Source organism: Buteo buteo, chromosome 6 (genome assembly GCF_964188355.1).
Source record: "Buteo buteo chromosome 6, bButBut1.hap1.1, whole genome shotgun sequence".
Taxonomy (NCBI): domain Eukaryota; kingdom Metazoa; phylum Chordata; class Aves; order Accipitriformes; family Accipitridae; genus Buteo; species Buteo buteo.
The window spans coordinates 41,238,572-41,259,472 of NC_134176.1; the positions used below are offsets into that span (position 1 = coordinate 41,238,572).

General features: G+C 40.1%; 2 protein-coding genes across 5 annotated transcripts in view; one reads left to right on the forward strand and one right to left on the reverse strand.

Moving 5' to 3' along the window:
* Positions 1 to 10,379, forward strand: part of CDAN1 (codanin 1) — a 35,083-nt gene extending 24,704 nt beyond the window's left edge. Inside the window, exons 20-28 of one of the 2 annotated variants that reach the window (XM_075030630.1) lie at positions 228 to 377; positions 835 to 898; positions 1,404 to 1,482; positions 2,487 to 2,644; positions 4,202 to 4,309; positions 4,690 to 4,753; positions 5,948 to 6,150; positions 6,898 to 7,005; positions 7,761 to 10,379. In XM_075030630.1, coding sequence (XP_074886731.1) covers positions 228 to 377; positions 835 to 898; positions 1,404 to 1,482; positions 2,487 to 2,644; positions 4,202 to 4,309; positions 4,690 to 4,753; positions 5,948 to 6,150; positions 6,898 to 7,005; positions 7,761 to 7,886 — 1,060 coding nt within the window. In that variant the 3' untranslated portion in view covers positions 7,887 to 10,379. Of the gene's footprint in view, positions 1 to 227; positions 378 to 834; positions 899 to 1,403; positions 1,483 to 1,603; positions 1,697 to 2,486; positions 2,645 to 4,201; positions 4,310 to 4,689; positions 4,754 to 5,947; positions 6,151 to 6,897; positions 7,006 to 7,760 lie in introns of those variants that run through there. The other variant, XM_075030631.1, reaches the window with a different exon arrangement.
* Positions 10,380 to 11,068: 689 nt separating this feature from the next.
* The window catches only part of STARD9 (StAR related lipid transfer domain containing 9), a 118,480-nt gene continuing 108,647 nt past the window's right edge, over positions 11,069 to 20,901 (reverse strand). For all 3 annotated transcript variants that reach the window (XM_075030628.1, XM_075030627.1, XM_075030629.1), the window contains 10 exons: positions 20,622 to 20,819; positions 19,652 to 19,835; positions 18,207 to 18,353; positions 17,456 to 17,561; positions 16,699 to 16,841; positions 15,993 to 16,057; positions 15,699 to 15,904; positions 15,197 to 15,276; positions 14,633 to 14,791; positions 11,069 to 13,548 (listed from right to left, as the gene is read on the reverse strand). In XM_075030628.1, the coding sequence (XP_074886729.1) occupies positions 13,447 to 13,548; positions 14,633 to 14,791; positions 15,197 to 15,276; positions 15,699 to 15,904; positions 15,993 to 16,057; positions 16,699 to 16,841; positions 17,456 to 17,561; positions 18,207 to 18,353; positions 19,652 to 19,835; positions 20,622 to 20,819 (1,390 nt within the window). In that variant the 3' untranslated portion in view covers positions 11,069 to 13,446. The remainder of the gene's footprint in view (positions 13,549 to 14,632; positions 14,792 to 15,196; positions 15,277 to 15,698; positions 15,905 to 15,992; positions 16,058 to 16,698; positions 16,842 to 17,455; positions 17,562 to 18,206; positions 18,354 to 19,651; positions 19,836 to 20,621; positions 20,820 to 20,901) is intronic.

Below are 20,901 nucleotides of genomic sequence, written 5' to 3' on the forward strand. Positions count from 1 at the left end.
GCTATTTTGAAATCTTCATTGCTGGTTTCTTCCTTACAAAAAGGACAAGGAGATAGTACAGTACTAAACACAGTGTGATTAATTCTTTTTTAGCAGAGTGGTTTATAGCATTCGAGATGGGTGTCCTCCTAAATTGGGGAGAACAGCTGGTTACAGTTAGTGTGCCCTGTTTCTTGTATTGATTTCAGTCTGTCTGATTTTTTTTTTTTATTATTTTTTTTTTACAGGGCAACACTGGTAGCAGAGTTGGTTCAAAGGGCTGAAGTCATGTTGCAGGATAAAGTGAAGGAGGAGGATGCTAATCATGACAAGCTGCTTGAAGAGGTGTGCGCTCATCTGTATGAGGAAGGGGCCCAGGCACTCATCAAAGGCAGAGAGTAAGGAGGAAAAGTTATTTAAACTTGTGCATTCCCCTCTCTTCTTACTGCAGAATCTATAAGCCTAATTTGGCTTGGCCTGTCGTGCTCTGGTTTTGGTAATTATAAACCCTGACCTCTGCTCTTCTTAGGGTGACTGTCTGCTGTGCCTCCAGCCAGTTAATGCTGTATTTGTAGGAAGGAATAAAGGTGCTGTCTGTCCCTCTGCATCCAGCTCCAAACGGACATCCACTGCAGCTATTGTATTTCTCCTCTTTGGAAAACTGAGTATTGCAGCTTGTTGGCTTGTAATTGCTCTTTCCTTGTCTGGTTCTTTTGGTCTGACTTATTGCACTACAGTCTTCCAACTCATTTTGACTGTAAGAGAGCGTATGAAAGTTGCTATGGTAATGAACCTCTCAGTGTCATCCAAGAACTTTGATTAAGCCTGTGGCACGTTTTCTTTCTTTTCTTGCAGATTTTGCAAAAAGAAAGGTCCTGAGGCGGTAAGGGTGTTATTGCCAGAAGAGACATCTGCAGCAGTATGTATTTTCACTAAAACTTAATAAAGGCCTTGACTTTTAAGTCTGGACCGTTACCATTTTCCATTGCTGCTTCATTTATCCCTTAATAGCTTAGGACAATAGAAGCTATTGATGCCCTCATGTGAGGACTGATAGCTAAGGAGAGTCATCTCTGCCAGGCTGCCTTGGCTATTCTGGCTAAAGTGATACTTTAGCTGATAGCTAACTGTTGAGACTAGAATGGTATATAAATTGCATCCATTTTGCAAGGATAATGCTTTTGTTTTAGCATCAACTTCCCCAAGAGTTGATGGGGTTTGTATGGGGTTGATGACATTTGGGAAGTCAAAATGGGTCAGTCCTATTGCTCAGAGTAGCATTTCCCACAGAGGTGGTGGTCATCTGTTTAAATGTTGCATGCCAAAATTAAGTTTTTCCCTCTAGACTTCCTTCTAACTTCTCACTGACTCTAGTGCTGTGGCCGGTAGTAAATCTCCTATCACTTGTTATCCTCCCTGTAAAGGTTTTAAGTAGTGCAGAAGACATTGCAGTGGAACTGGCTACTGAGAAAGCCTGTGGCTGGCTTTCTGCCAACATTGCAGGTGAGTCTCCTTACCCTGAACTACAGCTTCTAACCTGTGTATTGTACTCTTTTTCTGAGATCAAGAGGTAGAATTTATGCCAGTGTTATGAAGTACTTGGTCCTACTCATTTTTCTTTTAGTGGGAAGCATGCAGTTGCTCTGTCCCTCCTTGTTTAGGAATAAGAGGAATGATTTCTAGCTCCAAGAACCTTCAGGGATTTTTCAGGCTTGGCCCATGTAAGTGATTTTTAGTTATGGAGGCTGGTAGGATGCTGAGAATGAATGCTGTGGAAAGCTTCTTCTGAAAATGTCATCTAGGCTGAAGTTGTCTTAGCACTTCAAACATGATACAGACAGCTGCTTTCTCAAGCAACCTTATGGTCCACATGTACAGAGTGCTTCTGAAATCTTCTGTAAAACAAACACCTCTTGGACTGGGTGTGTTTTCTGCAGGCTGAAGGCAACTGTAGTCCTTTTACTCTGTAATAATGTTCTGGCAACTCTTCGGGATCTCTGAAAACCCATTGTTTCAGGAGGTTGTGCCAAGAATCTGGGGAGGAATATCCAGCACCATTTGCAGCATCAGGAGTTTAGTGTTTTGGATGCTGGTCAAAACTTATTTTGGTAGAAAACATATGGCTTTCATGGGCACAATGGTTGAACTGGTATGATCATGCTGATTCAGCTTTCTACTTTGGCATTACTTCCTGGCTTAGCTACTGTGTTCATTAAACCTACTGAGATATTTTGATGGAAAATGAGATGAGTTGCCAGTGGTACCTGGTGGTAATGGGTGGCTGCCTTTTATAGCTGTGGGTTAACGCAGTCTCTCCACCTGTGCCTCTGCCCATTGAATATAATGGGAGCTCAGGGTGAGAGCGGTTTGAAAGTGTAAACCGTCCTTCCCTCATTCGCCATGGCCCTTGAAATGAGAGGCTAATAAGGGTAGTGTTTGGAAACAGTTGTCTGCCTTGCTGGAGGGAAAGGCTGAAGTAGACAGAATTTGTTCCCTGTTCTTTGTAGCACTCATCAAAAGAGAAGTGAGAGCAACCTTCAACAGAATGCTGAAAGTCCCAGGACTTCCCGTGCCTGGAGAGGATGCTCTGGAGTTGAGAAGGGACTGCCCTCCAGGCTGTCAGCACTGTGCTCCCCTTCCCTCCCAAATCATCAACGAGATTAAGGTACCTATTGTTCACTTCCTGGCTTGCCCTAACTCCCTTTTCATTTTTCACGTTGGTGGTTTTTTGTTTGTGGGGGTGTTTTGGGAGGGGTGTTGGTTTGTTTGTTTTTTTAAAAGGGGATGTTCTAAGGAACTGCCTATGAGGAGTGTTTAGGAAGCATGATGGAAAGGTCTTGTTTTTTTCATCCCCCTGCTTGCTGTCTGTGTAGCTGAGTTCCCTGGTCAGGAGTACTATCTCAAATACAGGATTTCTGGTAGCATGGCAGTGGCCTTTTTGATGAGTAGCATAGAAACCATAGTGTGGTGACCGTTGTGTACAACTGTATGCTGAAGCGTCAGTATATCAACATAGCTACTTTTTTGTAGACCTGCACTTTTTATGGGGAGTCTTCTGGTCTCCATTTCGAGACAGTATTTCCTGTTGGTCCTTCCAGTTCTGTAGAACTTGGTAGACTGTCCCATCTTATACACTGGGAATTCTACATTGAATTAAGTGTCAGATGAATCTGTATGAATCTGTTGAAAACCTTTTGCTGGTCTGCATCTGCACCTTCATTCAGCTATAATTAGGGAGAATCAGAATATCTTAAGATGATGGTATGGACTTAATTTCAGCCTTAGATTTAAGTAATTTTCTATTCAAGCTGGTTCAAATTACATTTTGGTCTTTTCTCTCAGGCTTTTAAAAGGTCACTTTTCTTGTAAAAATCATGCAGTTATGTAACCTGTGTGATAACCCATGAGGAAAAGCAGAATTCTAAAAAACTCACTTTTTTGCTATTATGTATTCTACTTTTTTTGCTGTTGCTTGTCTGTTTGAGCAATAATACTGGATCTCGCTGTCCTTGCATTCCCAGCAATTGTATGAGTACACATCCTTTAACTCTTTCTTGCTTGAGCTGAAATAAAAAGAGGAGGGTAAGGTATGTGATGAAGCCAGGGCCTTTTTCTGTAAACTTGCTCTTTGAAGATATTTTTGTATGGTATCTTGAGATACAGCTTTTAAAATACTTCTTTTTCTTTTGATTTCCATCTTGGGTTTCTGATACTGGGTGGTAAATTGTTGGTGATGGAAAGTGCTACCACATGTAAAATTGGCTAAACCAGTTTTCATACCATAAGCCTATTAGCGCTCTTCATACTCAGCTTTGTCTTGAGACTGAAGTTACCTTGACAATATAAGAGGACCCTGGATTTCTGTAGCACTTCTACTCTGAACTTGCTTGCTGCGCTATCAGATTTAACTGGAGCTTTCAGAGCTAGTTACTTTTAAGAAGGATGAACCGGTTGCCCTCATTGACTTTGGCTTCATAATGTTAGTGAGAACTATGGTAGAAAATCAGATTTAGGTGAGGTTGTGAAAAATTCAGCTTTAATCTGTCTTATGAAATGAGGAGGATACTAGCTGGTGGTTTTGTGGGTTTTTTTTGTTTGTTTGTTTGTTTGTTTTAATGAGGACCCAAGGACTACCTGTGAACTGCTCTGTCATAGGTCCAAAGATCTGTTTGTGGAAGTGCAGGATACTAATAGGTGAATTACTGCTGTCTTTTTCATCAAGGATGTGCTCTGTGTTGCTGTGGGCCCACGGGATGAGGGTGAAGTGATTGACTACGTCTGGCTGGAGTGCTTGCTAGGAAGATTGGGTCAGACACTTCGATGCAGAAAGGTAGAAGTAGTAAAAAAGCAACAACAAAAAAAAACCTTGGACCACTTTGAGCTGTTTTCATACCTGTAAGCTTGTTAGCTTGCCTTGCCTCACAGTTGAGTTCAGCTGAATGTTTTTTGTCTGAGCCTAAATGTGACAAAGTTGCACTGCATTTCTTTATACTGTGTAGATCTGCTTGTTAGTTAAAATTACCTTTGTGGATCCCCTTTTCATATATGATCTTTTCTTGTCTTTCAGTCTTTAATGGTCCCCTGATTACAGCTCTGTGCTTCTTGCTGTAAATTGCCTGCTCTTTTTTGATATTTTTATCTCTTGTGAAGCCCTGTTTGTCCAGTCTGTGGTATGGGGACAAAGATACAACTTTTTTGTGTGTTTTCCAGTTCATGTGTCCCACATCAGAACAGCAGCTGGCAAAGTGCACGGTTGAGTTGGCTTCTTTGCTGGGTAAGTCAGTCATGATAAGCTATTTAAGACTGAAATCTGTTATTACAGTTCTTTTAAGTCCTTAGGGCCAGAGACTTCAGTATTTAGAGCTCATGGATGTTTGATTTCTCTGGTGTCATTGAGTCTGCAGACTTTTTTCTGTCAATTTGGGTGGTTGCTCTTATTCCCTTCCACCTTCTGCAAAACAGTATTATACTGTGACTAACCATCCTTCAGATCTAGTGTTCTCATTCACATCTCCATTGTTTGTTATTTATTGATACCTTCATTTAAATATGTAACATGTTTTCCAGTATTTCTGCCTCTGAAAAGTTGCGGCTGAGTGTTTTTTCCCTAGAAGTAAGGGCCTGTTCCCTTAAATTATATTTTTATGGCTCTTTTTTGAGAGAATGAAAGTAACTTGTTTTCTGTGTATTGTGACTTCTGTGAGTCTTTTCAGGTTTGTGAGGGTTTTTCGTTTTTTTTTTTTCTTTCCCTTGCTCTAATGCGTTAAATACAATGTTTTTCTCAGAAGGAGTTAGTGATCTGGATGCAGGTGTTTTCTCTGTGGACAACCTTCTAACTTCCTGGTTTTAGAAGCTTCTTAAGAAGTTTTATACATGGTTCATTCTTTCATAAAGCAGTTCACATCTGAATATTGTGACATTTCATTCGGGGGGGGGCAGCAATGTAAATCTGCCCCATTCCATTAGATCTGGTATCTTCCCCCTCTGTGTGTTTAGCTGCAGTTAAACTCTGTTCAGCTCTACTTTCAGTTGTATAAAGTTATGCAACTCTGCCTATAGTCAAAACTATGAACAACTATTTAATCTGTTTACAGATTTAAATGTTGTTTTATTGTGTTACTCCTCTTCTTTGGAGTAACACCTAGGTCCTTTTTCATTAAACATTAGGCTGACTTTTATTTAGCCAGTCATCTTTCAAGACTTGGGGCTATATGCCGACCAAATGGTATTCTTTATCTGAGTAGTATAAAACTCTGCCTGTGCTTGTTTCTATAGTTTCAAAGCTCATAATTTTTCATGTTTCTAAACACCAGTCCTCTTAGGTTCACTAGTTTACACTCACTAAGTGTTTTTACTTCAGTGATTGTTTAGATACCAGCTATGCAAAATGTGCTGTTGGACCAAGATGATGACTATAAAAGGAAAATAATGCAGCTATAGAAGTTCACCTTTCTTCCTTTTTTTACAGTTTCAGATCGTGTTCCTCTGAGTCTCGGAATCAAGTCCCAAGAGAAGAGTTCTGAGAGGCTGCATGTAAAGAATAATCCCACCTATGGCCTTCTAAAACTGCTGCTTTCTGTCTGGAAGGAGGACTTTGGGACACCTGTTCCTGTGCAGCTGATGTTCAGCAAGAAGAACATTGGTTATCTTGCAGAAGTTAAGCAGCGAGAGGTAAAGCTTATTCCGATCTGTGGAACTGCCAGTTACCCACTCTGGTCTGATATATCCATGTAAGAGTTCTGCCTGCCCACTTTGTTAACTGATGGCTTGTGTGAATGAGGCCAGCAGGATTTGGTCTGCCGTTAGCTGGCATTGTTTCTGCAGGAGTAGAGAAAAAGAGGACTGCATACTACTTGTCAGTGTTTGATACCTGTCTGGGGGGCTGTCAGGAAGGCACAGTTTTATTTAGGAACAAATGGCAAAATGGCCCATTTGGCCTGGGAAATTATGAGGACTGAACGCATGTGACTTTGTAATTGGTTGCATTCGTGTGTCTTTTATCAGCTTTCATTTTTGCATGTGTATCGGTATTATAAGATCCCCAACTAGGAAGCTGAAAATCGCTCTATTTAGTTGCAGGCTAAAACCAGCTTATTTTGGAAGGTAAGAAAAGAATTTTTCAAGCTGTTCTTGAGTACACAGGAGTTAAATATTTGGTGTGTCTGGAAACTGAGAAGTAGGAATTTCGAGACTTTATGGTAGGATACAATGTATGAACTAGAGGAATTTTGTTCAATCGTTTTGGATGTTGCTCTTTGTCCTTTGTTGCCACATGCAGGTAAATAATGTGCTTTCTCCTTTCGTTCCTTTTCTCCACATTCTGATCCAAGAAGAAAAACATGAATTGTATAGTGATAAAGAAATGAACACAAAAATCCTTTTCTTTTTGAGTTGTTGATATTTTTTTCTCTTCTGCAGTGGGATTTGTTCCTTTTCATGCTTCATGGTCTTGTAGAACATGAACTAATGAGAACTAGTGAAATAGAGAGTTGCTTGCATACCCTCGAAGAGCTCCCTTGGTCCTCAGTAAGTAATTAGATGTGCGTGAACAATAAGTGAAATAAAAAGTAAAGCTACATAAACAGTCAGTCCTTGTAGTTCTGTTTCATGTAGATGAAGTCCATAACCTTCCCTATCTATAGTTCCTGCTTAATGCAAGTTGAGGGACTGCCTTCCAACAAGCTTGTTACTGTTACTAGTGTTCGGCTGAAATCCATACTTGTGTGAATCCCAGCATTGCCCATGCAGTGGAAACATTCCCAAGAAAACTGTAAACCAGTTTGGAGACCAGCTGGCTCAGTTACCAGCTCTCAGTTCTAGCCTGAATGTGTTTACTGTGCTCCAGCTGAGAATGACATGTTGGGAAGGGTCTTAACTGACCAGACTTGCATTTAAACCTCTTTGCCTCCTACCACCAGAATGTGAGAGGAGTCGGGCTATTCTAGCCAGAGTCAAAAGGCAGGAAACCACCCAACTTCCTTGCTAAAGATGGACAGTATTTCAAGGCTGGTGAGCGCTTGCGTATTGGAGATGTTTGACCATTTAAACTGTGGCAATGATCTTTTCCGAGAAGGGTGCCGGGATTAGAGGGGAGAGACTGAACACGTAGACCTACAGGCATTCACCTTTGCAATCAGTTTTGTAGCTTGTCTAGGTTTCTGCACTGGAAAACCATCAACAACATGTTTAACCTTGTGAAGTTCTTTACTATAAAAATTAAATAAGCCTCTTTGTTGACATTTGTTAATAAGGGTTCTCTGGTTTGTATCTGTTTGTTACAGGATTTCTTAAAAGAACTGGAAATGCTGTCCCGAGTATTTCTGTCAGAACATCATATAGAAGAGCCCAGGACTAACCCTTGTGAGCCGACCAGACAATCTCTAGGTACCGTGACAGCACAAAGTTAGTGGAGGTGGACTCTCTGTGGACAAAAATTACTAATGAAGATGCAAATGGAATTTTTAGTGTTTCTGAATGCATTGTGAGCTCTTTGCTGGGAGCATACTGCAGATAAGAGGTCACTTTGTGCAAAACCTGCACTGCTCTTTCTGTTCATGGACATTTTGCCGTGGTGACTATGCTGAAGGATTTACATCAGCAAATGGATCTCCAAGTCAAAAGTCCTTTAAGCACCTTGATCGTGGCTCAGAACAGCCATTTTTTAGACTCATAGACGCTTTTTGTATTTGTGCAGCAACAGGCTGTGACCAAACCCAGGAATCGATTCAAGCGGACAAGTTACTTTGTGATCAGAGAGACGATTTCCTGGTGGCTGTCTCTTCTCTTAACTTAATGTGATTTCTCATGCCGTCTTTTAACAAAGACTGTACTGTTGGGGGAGGGAAAAGGTGAACCTGTATGACATGGAGATAAGCCTATATTTATTTTTCATTGTAAGCTCAATTTCAAAGGTTTGATTTTAATTTTTTTAAGACTCATTTTAAAAGTTAAACCATATTAAATATGTACACCAGAACATTGATGGCATTATTCTTAAAGGATGTAGATGCTTAAGTGTTTTTCCATCTCTTGTTGGAAACAGAACTTGTAATTTTGTTGGGTTTTTAATAGAAATAAGGGAGAAAATAATCTGTTTATATTTTTTACTGAAGACAGTATTTTTAAGACACTTTTATAGTATGTGAACATAAATGGCATCTGGCTGCTATTCACTGTTTTTGATAATCCTTCTTGCCTTGAGTTTGGGTTTTATTGGACAGGAAGTGCTGCAGCAAGAAAACTACAGCCTGGAAGAGCAGACAAAGTAGTGAAAAAGCACTGTGACGTCCCCTGGAGACCTGGTTTTGAAAGGAATCCTTTTCTTGGAGGACAGTAGGTGTTTTCAGCCCTTGTGGATAGATCATCACCAAGGGTGTGATCTCCAGCTCCCGCCCCCCCCCCCCCCCCCCCAAGTATTTCCTTAAACTGAGGTTTGTGGTAGGGACTGCTGGTGGCTAGCAGAGTATGATTAGGTGCTCAATAGCTGTCTCATGGGATTTTTTTTTTTTTTTCCCCCCTGTAGCAGTGAGGATATTATTTCCTTTTGTCTAGGAGTGTTCTATTAGTGCAGGGTTTTTTTCAGAAAGCAAATACTGTGTTATGTAGGAACAACAGCTGGACAAAGTGAATCCTAGGGCTTTGTAGCTTGCTAATTAACTTACCTCTTCCTTGTATAAGGTGAGAAAAGGTAACATCTTGGAGTCGGTGATTTAAGAAAAAAACACAAACAGATCTAATGAGGTAGAACTGTGGCTTCTGTTAAAATAATCTGCTACAGAGAGAGAAACCATAGAGGAACATCAGTGTCTGAACTGTATCGAGATTTTTTTCTTGGTTACTAAGCACTGCATTGAAGGATTTGGCATGTTCCATCTGTGTGCCTTATTTTAGGGGTTTTTTTCTGATGTGCTTGAAGCAGAGGGTTACTAGGAGTAGGCATGCTGTCTATGCAGCAAGGACATGGTAATACAAATTGAAATAGCAAGTACACTGTACTTAACCATACCTGCTCCCTGAGGCTGAGTATTATGTGACATTTTGCTGCAGATCTCATTTGAAGTTGTTGGTTGTCCTAATAAACTTGTTTAAGTAAGTGTCCTGTTTTGTGTTCAAGCTGCTGATATATAACCTCTTTGTACTGGGGTGAAGTACAAAAAGGTGCCTTGCCACAAAGCACAGGGCAGAAAAAGTATAGTGATCTCTCCTGTCCGGCCTGCTGCTGCTTTGCTTGCTTACACTGAACTATAACTATTTTGTTATATAAGGGGGGATGGTGGACGGGGGAAGAAGCTGGAATCCATGATGGTTAAAAGGTGCTCTTGGTTCTGGAACTGATTTTATTTGGGTATTCTAAAACTGTTTGCATAGATACCATGGCCACAGCTGTTTTCATGAAATCAACATACCTGACTTATCTTTCTCTAATACAACATGCTTGGAAATTTTTATTTAAAAGGTGACCAAGCCCCAGGAGCAGTTTGCTACGTCCAGAGAGCATAGTTGTGCCCTGTGGGGCAGAAGGCAGGCAGTTCTCCAGTGGGAACCAGCAGGTAAGGAACACCTCTGTTTCCATGTTCTTATGTCTCAGTGCAGTTACTTTAGTTCCTGGGCATCTCATGGTGCTCAGCCTTGGTTGCTCTGTAAAGCCAGACACCGGCTAACTAAACCTTAGGAACAATTGCACAGCACGCTGTTTTCTGCCTAGGGCTGCTCAGCAGTGGGACCGCTCTCAGGAGGATGCGTGACTCTCTGCAGTCCCACTGGGGTGGTGGGCTCCTCGCTGTGCGAGTGCTTCAAGCATTGTACCTGTTCCCTGTGCGCTGCCTCTAGCTGTAGTGCCAGAGGTGCTGCAAGGAGGAGAGCAGTAGGGAGAAGAGAGCTCACAGCAAGCTAAGTCTGAGCGTGTGGCCTGCCTTCTGTCAGTCTTTCCTACTGCAAACTCTCAACTCTTAAAAGAAAATGAGGAAAAATGGCATTATATTAACTTCCTTCTGGATGTGCAGGTCAGAGGAGTTGTGTCACTGGACTCAGGAAGAAGCTTCAGCCAGTGCCTCGTTTCAAAAGAAAACAAAAAAAGCCCTTTGCTTGGACAAGGTACTGTGTCACAGAAACCAAACTTAAGCAGTGACTGGCTTCTTGAACTTGTGCCACAAATTCATGTTCCATGCATGTTCCTCATCAGGTAAGTAGGAGACCTACATCCTTTATCATAAGCTAGCCTTTGTTATTTCTCCACCCAGCATAGTTCTATAGATGGGTATCTTAGCTGGAGCAAAATAATGTGGGGCACATTTTCTTGTGTAGAAAATACCATTTATTGTGGATATGAAAATAGCAATCTTGATTAAGAGCAGAGATGCAACAGTAGGTGGTACAATACAATTGGTTTGATCATCTACTGCTCAGCAGTAACTTACAGGAAGTTGGATTTTGCCCGTTGTAGATTAACAAATTAGGTATCTGCTGGGTTTTTATTTCTTCCTTCCAAACAAACCAATGCCGTACATTAACAGGTACCATAAAATGTTATATTTGCAAAAGAAAACATTCATATAAATAGGCTTTTTAGTATCAATTGAAGGTTGTATTAAAAAAAAATGTTACATTAATTCAATACCGATAAAAATAAAACTTAGCTTTGATAGCATATAAAACGCTTCAAAACAAGCATATATAAATAACTTAATTTGTAAACATAGAAAAAAATCTTATGCATATATAAAAATAAACATCTGATGCACTGTACAGTAAGACATTATCCTTCATAGGCACTGGCATCATTGATCAACAGGAGTCCCCCTAGATGTTTTTCCTACAAAAACTGCTTTATCACTAGTGCCATGTCCAAAATAAAAGGAAAAAAAAAGTGAAGCACTGAGCAAATCTTTTGTGGATTGTATTAAGACCTCCCCTACCTCCTCTGGAAATCCATGGAAGCAGCACTGGGGACAGAGCCAATGCACTGTGCTGCTCTTTCTGCTCATTTTTTTTCTAGGGCTTTGGTGTACTACCTTGTTCACTCTTCCTTTCTTGGTTTCCACCAAAAGGTGGGGACTGTATGACAGGTTGCAAATCTTGTCTTTTTGCTCGGTTGCAGAAAACTTTGTGATGGGTTGCCCCATTTCCCTTGAGGGGCTATGGAAGATGTGTGATGCATGGAGTGAGTGAACCATGCTATGACTCAGTTTGGCAGGCTTTTAAGAAAAGGCTGAGCCTCACCAAAAGAAAGAGAAGGGTAATATATATTAGTGTTAAGATTGTAACCATGACCATCTAAAGATAAAATGAAGCAAATTTGTAAGTAAATGAAAAGTTTTGTTATCCTACCTGGTATAGTTTAGGGGGTGGAAGAAAAGCCTTGGGCTGGTATGTCTCAAACCTGCACTTTTCTTAAATATTATTTTTTATTTTAAAACTTAATATATTAATAACAGGAAGTAACATAGAAGCTGAAAGCCAAAATTACACCTGTGCAAAGACATAGTAAAAGTAGATCTTGGCTCTTGAACTCAAAGGGTGGGAAGTGCAGCTAACGTCACGTATGCTGGGAAAATGCATCTTTTACTGAAAGTAACTGTGTGTATAAAGTAGCAGATGCTGACTCTGATAAGGTGGATGCTTGAATACACATCTCTCACTTGACAAATTTAAAGTGCAACAGCTTCTTGAACAATGTGGGCTTTTTTGAGCTAAGGAAAGCATATTGTAGCAGCTTTTATTGCTTAGATAAGGTTATCTAAAAAGTGATTCTTTACTGTTGTGCTGAAGAACTAAATGATTGAGTTGGTTGTGTTTTTGTTTAATTTTAGGAGTGTGTGACTGAACTAGGGAATGTGTCGAACAAACATGTAAAGCCTGACAGCAGGATGGACTAAGTTCAACAGAAATACTATGAGGTAATTGAATGGGAAGAGTCTGTATTCGCTGCAGTGAGACAGCTGGTCAGGTTATGAACAAAGAGGTGTGACAAGCCTATGACCAGGCTAGATTTTCAACTCTTAATGCATTTGGATAAAAGTGTAGGAGGGCTGACGAGAAAAGCCACTGTGGAAAAATGCTGGAGCTACTCTTATTTGCAGGATTTAAATTCTAGAAACAAGCTGATTACTCAGTACTACTCCCTATTAATGATAAAGTGTCACTGTTTACAACTGTCAGTTTGGTTTCTTTATTTCAAAGCACCTAATTCTGCAGTGCAGTAAAACTGTGTCCTGAGGTGTGGTGGTTTCCACTAATGCTGCATAGTGTAGTGGCAATCTGAAATACCTTATACCGGCTGCAAGTAGTCAGCCAATTACATGAGAAAAAAATCTATCCAGGGTGTAGGATGACTAGTGGATATCGTGCTGTTTTAACTTCCCTTCTCAAGGGGAAGTATAGCCAGCTAGCTAAGTTAAATGATTTATCTACACTGTTAGGAATTCTGCCTTTGATACTTATCTCAACATTAGAAAGTGACTTTGCAACTCTACTCAAGAGCTTGTAAAAGGTCTCAAGCCATACGTGTACTGTTCCGTTTGCGGTGCATTTCACTGCTTCCATTGCCTTTTTCTCACTGCTGCCTAAACTTTGTGAAAGAAGTTGATCTTTGAAGCTCCTTGGAAACAGAAATTAAATAATACGCTTCTGCATGTAAGATGCTGGCTATTGTAAAGCAAAGTCTCTTCCTCTGCTCTTTATAGAGCCAGCACACCTTCCTGTTGGTCCATGGAGGTTTTCCACAGCTGTCTCCAGGAGGACAGGATCCCCATAAAACTTGCTGGGTTTCTTCTGAGCAGTGTTGGCTAAAATAAATGATCCTTTTTTCTAACTATACTTTTCTATAGTCCAACATTAGCAGTTAGGCTCCTCAAGTGAGGCTTGATTGTGACTGTCTTAGGAGCCAGCATTTTACATTACCCTTTCAGATGCTTGTGTCTCTCTCTGAACTTGCAGCTGCTGTTAAGTGTCCAGTTTTGTACCCAAACACTAACTAGCAAGAAAGTGTGCCAGTCGAGCAATCACCAGAGGCTGTCGCTTAGCAATGGAGCTCAGGAGCCTCGCAGGGATAGCCGGGGCACCAAGATCCACCTGCAGGAATTAGAAGAAAGGGTGCATGTTGGGGTTTGTACCTGGTTTTGAACAAAACACTTATCCAGCCTGGAATAGCTCTGATGTTGCAAGTAGGTGTTAAGCACAAAAGTAGTTTACACCCAAATGCTATCGTTACTGTGTGGTTTGTATCTTTTCCTTCCCAATACTCCATAGACATTCAAAGCATTGCTATTTGAAGTTACTTTCAGCAGGTATGACCCACGCTGCTTTTGAGTTTGAGCTTAAACACTACTCGTTTGAGACAGATACAGTGTTACTGAAAAAGTACATGCATATACTAACGTGCACTATAAAATGCATATAAAATTTTAAAATGCATATACATTACACATATACACTGTAAAATGAATATAGTAATTCCTATAATTTAAAGATAATATTTTTTTTTTATATAATAAGTTGAAAAGACTAATGCCATTTAGCTCTCAGATGAGCACTTTAAAATAAATTATACACACATTATGGTATTCTCTTCTGGACATTTTAAAGTATTTGGTACCACTGTCTCAAAGAGACCCTGCTTTTCAGATGAGACTGTAATAAATGGATGGCAGGATTTTCTTATTCTTAACTGGAATCCTAATTGACTTCTCTTTCTGACTGAAGTCATTAATTCTTCATACTTAACAGATACAAAAGACTTAACAACACCTATTTCCATGCATTTTGAAAATAGTATAACCTGAGGTGGACTTCCTGTGTCCACAGCAAGGTGAAAATGCAAACAAGACTCTCCATACTGACTCACCATGTGAAAACACAACATATACTAAAATTGCTAATAAACCTTTACAGAAGGGTCTTGGTATCCACGGGAGCAGCTTTAGATGCTGGAAAAACTTGGGATCATGTGCTTAAGCACAGTCCTAGTAAGATTCTCTCTGCATTACTGTACATCATGCCAGATAACAGCGTGAAGTGGAGGTGACCTCTATGGTCACTTTGTAAATGCCACAGAGCACAGCCTAAGGATTATAGTTTTTGTTACTTACTGGCTCTTAAGTGTTGTTATGTGTAACAGCTTTTTGCGTTCACTGTTGGACATAGAGCAAAATCTTACCTGTGCCATGTAAATAACTCTGGTAATATCTCTTCCATTCACTACATCAGGTTCCAGTATCCAAGCACTTGGCAAAATCTCCCCTCTCACCACTTCTTTACAAGGGTGAGGCATGGATGCATCATAGACAGACTGAATAGCCAAGACAGACAAGTTCTCCTGCAAAGTGTAAAGACGACAACTTGAAAAAATATTTATGCATACAGTAATGTTTTCTTTGTTTGCTATGAGGCATATTTCTCATATTACTTAAAAAGGTCTTTTAATAAGAAACTATTTCTTATGTTATTTATTAATTTTTTTGGTCATTATCTTGCGTGTTTGTAACCAGAATATACTGTGTAACACTTGTGTTACTGCCTAATGGGACTTGGTTGACAACTGTCATTCACAAGACGGTTTTATACATAATTGACTTGTGTCATGTCAGTGTGGCTGTTCTTCCTCTTACACTGTCACTTCTGGAAATATGAGCCTGGACTTTCCTTACTTCCCTCTTTTATCCTTGAACCATGAGTTCAGAACAATTACTCCTCTGTGCTTCAGAGCGAATGTTCACTTTACCTCTTTGGCTTCTACAGTAATGCAGCAGAAATCCCGGGGTTGCTTTAGGTAACAGAGAGAGGTATCGGTTACGAAATATACTGTGGAAAAACACCCAAAAACAAAAAAAGGGGAATTAGACTTTGACAACTTGAACTTATCACAATTTTCCCCCAGCCCTTAAATCTACATGAATATTTTATTTTGACTTCTTGTTGCCTAAGAGCAAAGCTCTAGTTAAGATGCTATAATGTGTCATTAAGATGCTTTTTCGAGCCACTTAAAATTAATTTTGACTTTCAAACCACTGTCTCTAGCTGTACTTCTGCAGCAAGATGTGTTTAATATGATCCTTACTTTGGAAAAGTCTTGCAAAACTGCAGTTCCCATATTAAATAATGAAATTGTTTATTCAAACCTGAAGAAATGAAATAAGATGCCTCTAAATTTCTTCCTGGCTGACAACCTGAGCTGAGAAATTACAAAATTATAATAGTGGCCAGTCATTTGTGTTGATACTCACCCAGCTGAATATGGCTGGTTACCTTCTTGTGTATTCGAGCTGTGTTGATAGTTCTGTCGTACAGGTGCCTTTTGCCAGGATCTCTCACTAGTCCCCATACATAGGGAAGAGGCCTCTCTATCACTCCTGCTCCCAGAAACCCGTGCCTTGTTGCTGAAGGGAAGACTTTGTAGTAAACCAGCACCTCTTTTTCTGTACACTGATATCTGTCAAAGACAAATGAAAGGTATTAGCACACAAGAGGGCCAAGTACATAAAAAGGCCTCCCATTACAACGACCTGCCATAAACTTACTTCCAACCAGCTGCTGCTTGGCATGTGTAGAGATTCCTCAGGTTATGAGAGCATGCTGCCATTACCTTAGAAAACAATGACAAACGTACAGGTAAGAGAAAGTTGTGTAAGCTATAAATTGTGTTCACCTTTTACATGCTGCTACACTATCTTCTACTCAAAACTACTAAGCTGGCTTTACCACAAATAGTTTTACAGTGCTAGTAATCCTTAGTGAGTATTAACAGCCAGACTTGCCTGTCATATTCTCTGCTGAAGGAGTGTACATATATAAATATATATAAAAACCTGTACAGTAGCCTAAACTATTGTGAGAAAATGGAAGATGGGGGGAGTGTGTATCTCCAAATGATGTTGAAGCGATTCTACCTGATCTGAAATAAGAAGTTAGCATGCTTTCTAACTACACACTCACATCTTGTCATACACAGATATGTAAAACCTGTGCTGTAGGAATTCTTGGACACTGAAGGTGTTCAGCAGTTTCACCAGCTTCACTCAAACCTTACAGCTAGCATGCAACAGTCACTGCTGCAGCCTGGCTCACTTTCCCCTGCCATTTAAAATTGCTCAGTGTGTCTGTCTCTAAGGGACAAATAGGTAACTGACAAATTGGCAGCCTACAAGAAGGCTTGTCACACCTGGTTTTGCTACAACTTCCAGTAGGAGGTATAGGAATAAGTGAAATCTGTGCTTATTTACTTACCTCAGTGGTAGCATTAGCCAGGATATGTTTGGATAAATCCTGGTATCCTTTTGTTGAAGAGGAGCTGACAGAAATAGTTAATCCATGAGTAAACCTACAGCTGATGCTACTAGAAGGAAGGGGTGGCTGAATTCTGCTGGCTTCTGCAGGAAACAAAAAAGCCATAGGGGAATAAAAAAAAAATAAATAAAAAGGAAACCCACTGCTATTCTGCAGTTGTAGGGACTTAAACCCTCCATTGGAGCACCCCATCCACCTGATCCTGGTGAAGGACTAGTAACATCCCTTGTCTAGACAATCTGTGTATTGGTAATTACACTGCAGTGACATCTTGCAATACTTAAGTTTAACCGTTATTACCACATAAAAGCTAATAAAATAATCTAAAGAATAGGCAACATCAGTCTTGAGGATAAAAGTAAGAACTTGCACGTACAATCCTATAGTTGTTGCAGCTTTAGCCCCCCATGCTTCCTTGGTTCATTCAAAGCATTATGCTCATATCGTCTCAGAACACTGTACTTTGATGTTACCACATCAAGAGACCAACTTCAGAGGCACCAAATCACCATTTACTTTTTCAAGAAATTCTAAGCAAGCTCTCGCTACTGGCTGACAGTATTTTTCTGAAGTCATATAATGGTAGGGACTTCCTCAAAATACCTAGAATCAAATTAGACTTTGTTTTGCGTAAATGACAAATGTCATTAGGCTTTGGGATACAACTCAAACATAAGCAGACCTATGTTTTACTTACCCAATGTTGAATCCTTCTGTAGTTGCTCCAACGCATAAAGCTGACTGTTTCTAACAGCTGAACGACCTCGTGTATCTCTTGAAACCAAAACACTTCCAGAGGAAACCTGATTTAAGAAAGAGCAGAAGTGGGAGCTTTTGGTGTGAACTGGGAAAAATAAATTATGTTACATAACAAGTGGAATATTCGTAGCAAATCTGCCTTAGAAGGTTGGAAGCTTCTCTTTATCTAAGGTAACTCCGGTGCCTTTCCCCTGGTTATGAAATGATACCTTGACTCAGAAAAATTTAGCAAACCAAGTGTGAGGAGCTAACACAGGTACATACTCGAAAAAGTAACTTCAGGAAAGTTAATGTTCACACACACAAACTCTTAAGTCAACGTATGCATCATTGAGGGAGGCACACTGAGAATATCAGATTCTGGTTTATCACAAGAAAAGGCTTGTTTCTGAAATATTTGGCAGATAGTGGCATTACTGACAATAGTAACACTACCTGTTTTTTATCTATGAGCTTAAAAAAAAAACACCACAGACCACTCAGAAAAGTGTCACCATCCTTTGCAATTACATGGTAATGCTTCCTTTACCCCATGCCACCCCTCTGTGTTCTAGTGACACAAACTTGTCCTGCTTGATAGCTGTGACAGAACACGAACCATCGCAGAAAAGGTTTTTGTTCCTACATTATTTCTCTGTTATTGCTGAAGCGTCAGGAGACCTTGGTCTCACAGACGAGTTGTTTCTCACCTGTCCTTCCTGGCTGCTGAGGTTACCTGCAGTATACGTAGCAGTATTACTGCTGTTGTAACCAGATGTTGGGCCAGATGAGAGGCTGAGGCTGGAGTCTGTACACAAAGTGCTTGTACTTGCAAGAGTCTTCAGCCTTGCTTCTTCCTGTAATAGGTATCACAGCATTACAAACACACACACAAAACTTACCTTGTACAACAGCTAGTCAAATCCATGATAACAGCACTGAAAGATGAAAGAGGAATAACTTAAAGAAGCCCAGTTTCTTTCAAGGCATGTTGACAGGACAAAAGCTGTTGCCATACAGAAAGCATTAAATAAGCAGGTTTGTTTGAAAGACAGATTATATAAGCCATAGAGCGAATCGCCCTGTAAAACGTGGCAGTCGGGGAAAATGCAGCTTCTGCTGTGTTGCTCTTCACGTACGAGAGTCCAGGCTATCAAACCAATGCTAGGATGTTTTTAAGGGGAAAAGAAGTTTAAAAAAAGATCTCTTTCCAGTCCCGTTTGTTGCTCTTTGCCTACTTCTTGAGTAGCCCGACTTAACTTGCTGGTCAAATGTAGTTGTTAAAGACTGAAGATTTTACTTTAAGCAATGTAACTACTCAATGCCAGCCCAGAAGATGAAATAAAAATTACATAAGAAAATACTGAGAACTTCAAGATTATTTATACTTTCAAGAGCAGTTTTAAGTTTGGTTTTCCAACTCAGGTGAAGTACGTGTACATTTCACAAGAAAAGTATGGCAGCAGATGTGGTAAGATTCAGTCACCCAGTGGAGGTGCCTGAATTCAAGGTGCCTTAAAGGGTGCAGAGCAATGAAATGAGTGTTCACCACATTTTGCACCAGATACACAAGTATAAGGAGAGGAGGTCTGCAGCTACGATCGAAGCTGCATTGTCAGGCAGTGGAAAAGTTATTGTATAAAAGTATAGTCAGAACAGACACATCCTAAGGAGGTATCATCCTTGCATCTGGGAGAAAAATGCATGCACTTGAACTGTGCAAGATGGGTAACAAAGTGCAGAAGAAAAAAACAAAAGTATGGGACAAATACGCAGAAGACAATCTAAAAAGAGAAACCAAAAACAAACAACAACAAAAAAGACCTTTGTGGTTAAGTACATACTGAAATATGCAAAACTCTTCCATAGACTAGGCAGTTACCCCACAGGATGGCTGTGTAAACTCAATCCAATGAGAAAGCATTAGGAGTTTCTTGTACATAAAATGTGGCTTCAGGAAGATGTAGTTGAGAAGCACCAACAGTATCAGTTCAGTATTACTGAAATTTTTTTTTAAGCACAAATTTGCATTTAATTCTTTGGGTTTTTACGCTGATGTGTATCAAACAGGAGAATTACTTAGCCACAGAAAAATTTATTTTAAAAAAATGCATTGATGTGAATAATGCATAACAGTTTCCTCTGTAATGCTCACCTTCTGTAACTGAGAAAATATTTGTTCCCGTATACGCCTTTTTTCTTGCTCAGCTCTCTCCCGAAGTTTGTCCCTAGCTCGTGCAATTTCACTTTTGGTTTCCTCTCGTGCCCGCTGGTAGTCTTGGAGCAACAGTTCAATGTCTGAAGGATGCTGAATGCTGCTTCTTTTTGGTTCTTGAACTCTGTAAGGATAGATAAGCGGGGGAAAACACCTAAGTTTCACACTTAAGAGTCACCTGACAAAATACCAGGAGAAAATCATCTTTCAACACACAACAGGAAAATTTGCCAGAAAAAGCAATTGAAACCTACCACATTAGCCTCCAAAAAGTTTCTCTTTGCTCACTAAAGGCTGCATGGACATTAACCTGGGAAAATTATTCAGATTGCAAGCCCGGTTTATCACTGAGATTACTCCAGAGATTGCACTGGTTTCTAAGTCAGCTCTCCATATGATCTAAGGTTACCTCTTTGGTATATCACACGCAAAATAATTGTGTTGGGAAAATAACTGTCGTCCTGACCTACTGCAAAGGAAGTGAAAGTCATTTAGGGGATATGGTGGGGGATGAGAAACTCAAGTTCTAAATGGCGAAGGGTTGCAGAACTTTTTTGATATTTAACATGAAACTTAACTATTTCATGTGGCTTTTAAGTTACTGAAGAAGACAGATTGGTCTACAATGAGTCAAGACTGAATACTTGGCTGTCCCCATACATCGTACATATAAAATAATTTAGACACTTGTTAAGGACTGAAATAAACTAGACAGAAGATTTTAATGAATGTTTTCTAAAATCTGGCACATTTTTTTCCTGAAAGCACTTTCTATCCCAAAGGTGAACACTTCTGCATTGAGAAGAATTCTTCTGCCACAGAAGTCTCAGATGTAAGAACCATTAATGTGCACCCATTGTGAACACTGTTAATGTACATCAGGCCAAAAGAGAGGTTTCTAATGCCCTACCTGGTATTTTCCACCACATCTCTTCTCAGTTGTTGCAGATATTCTCGGCGTCTGCTGGGGAGATCTAGATCCCTCTGGCTTGCATCCAGCGTCTGCAACACACTCAAATGCTTTTGAGGACTCAGACTTTGGCTTCTTTGGTATCTTTGCAGCCTTTTTTCTCTTTCCTTCCTCAGAGTTTCAATGGTCCTCATGTGTCTGTCAGGGAACCACGATTAGAGTGACAAAATGCACCCTCCAAAGTTCTGTTTTCTGATTTTTTAAAACACTTAAATATTAG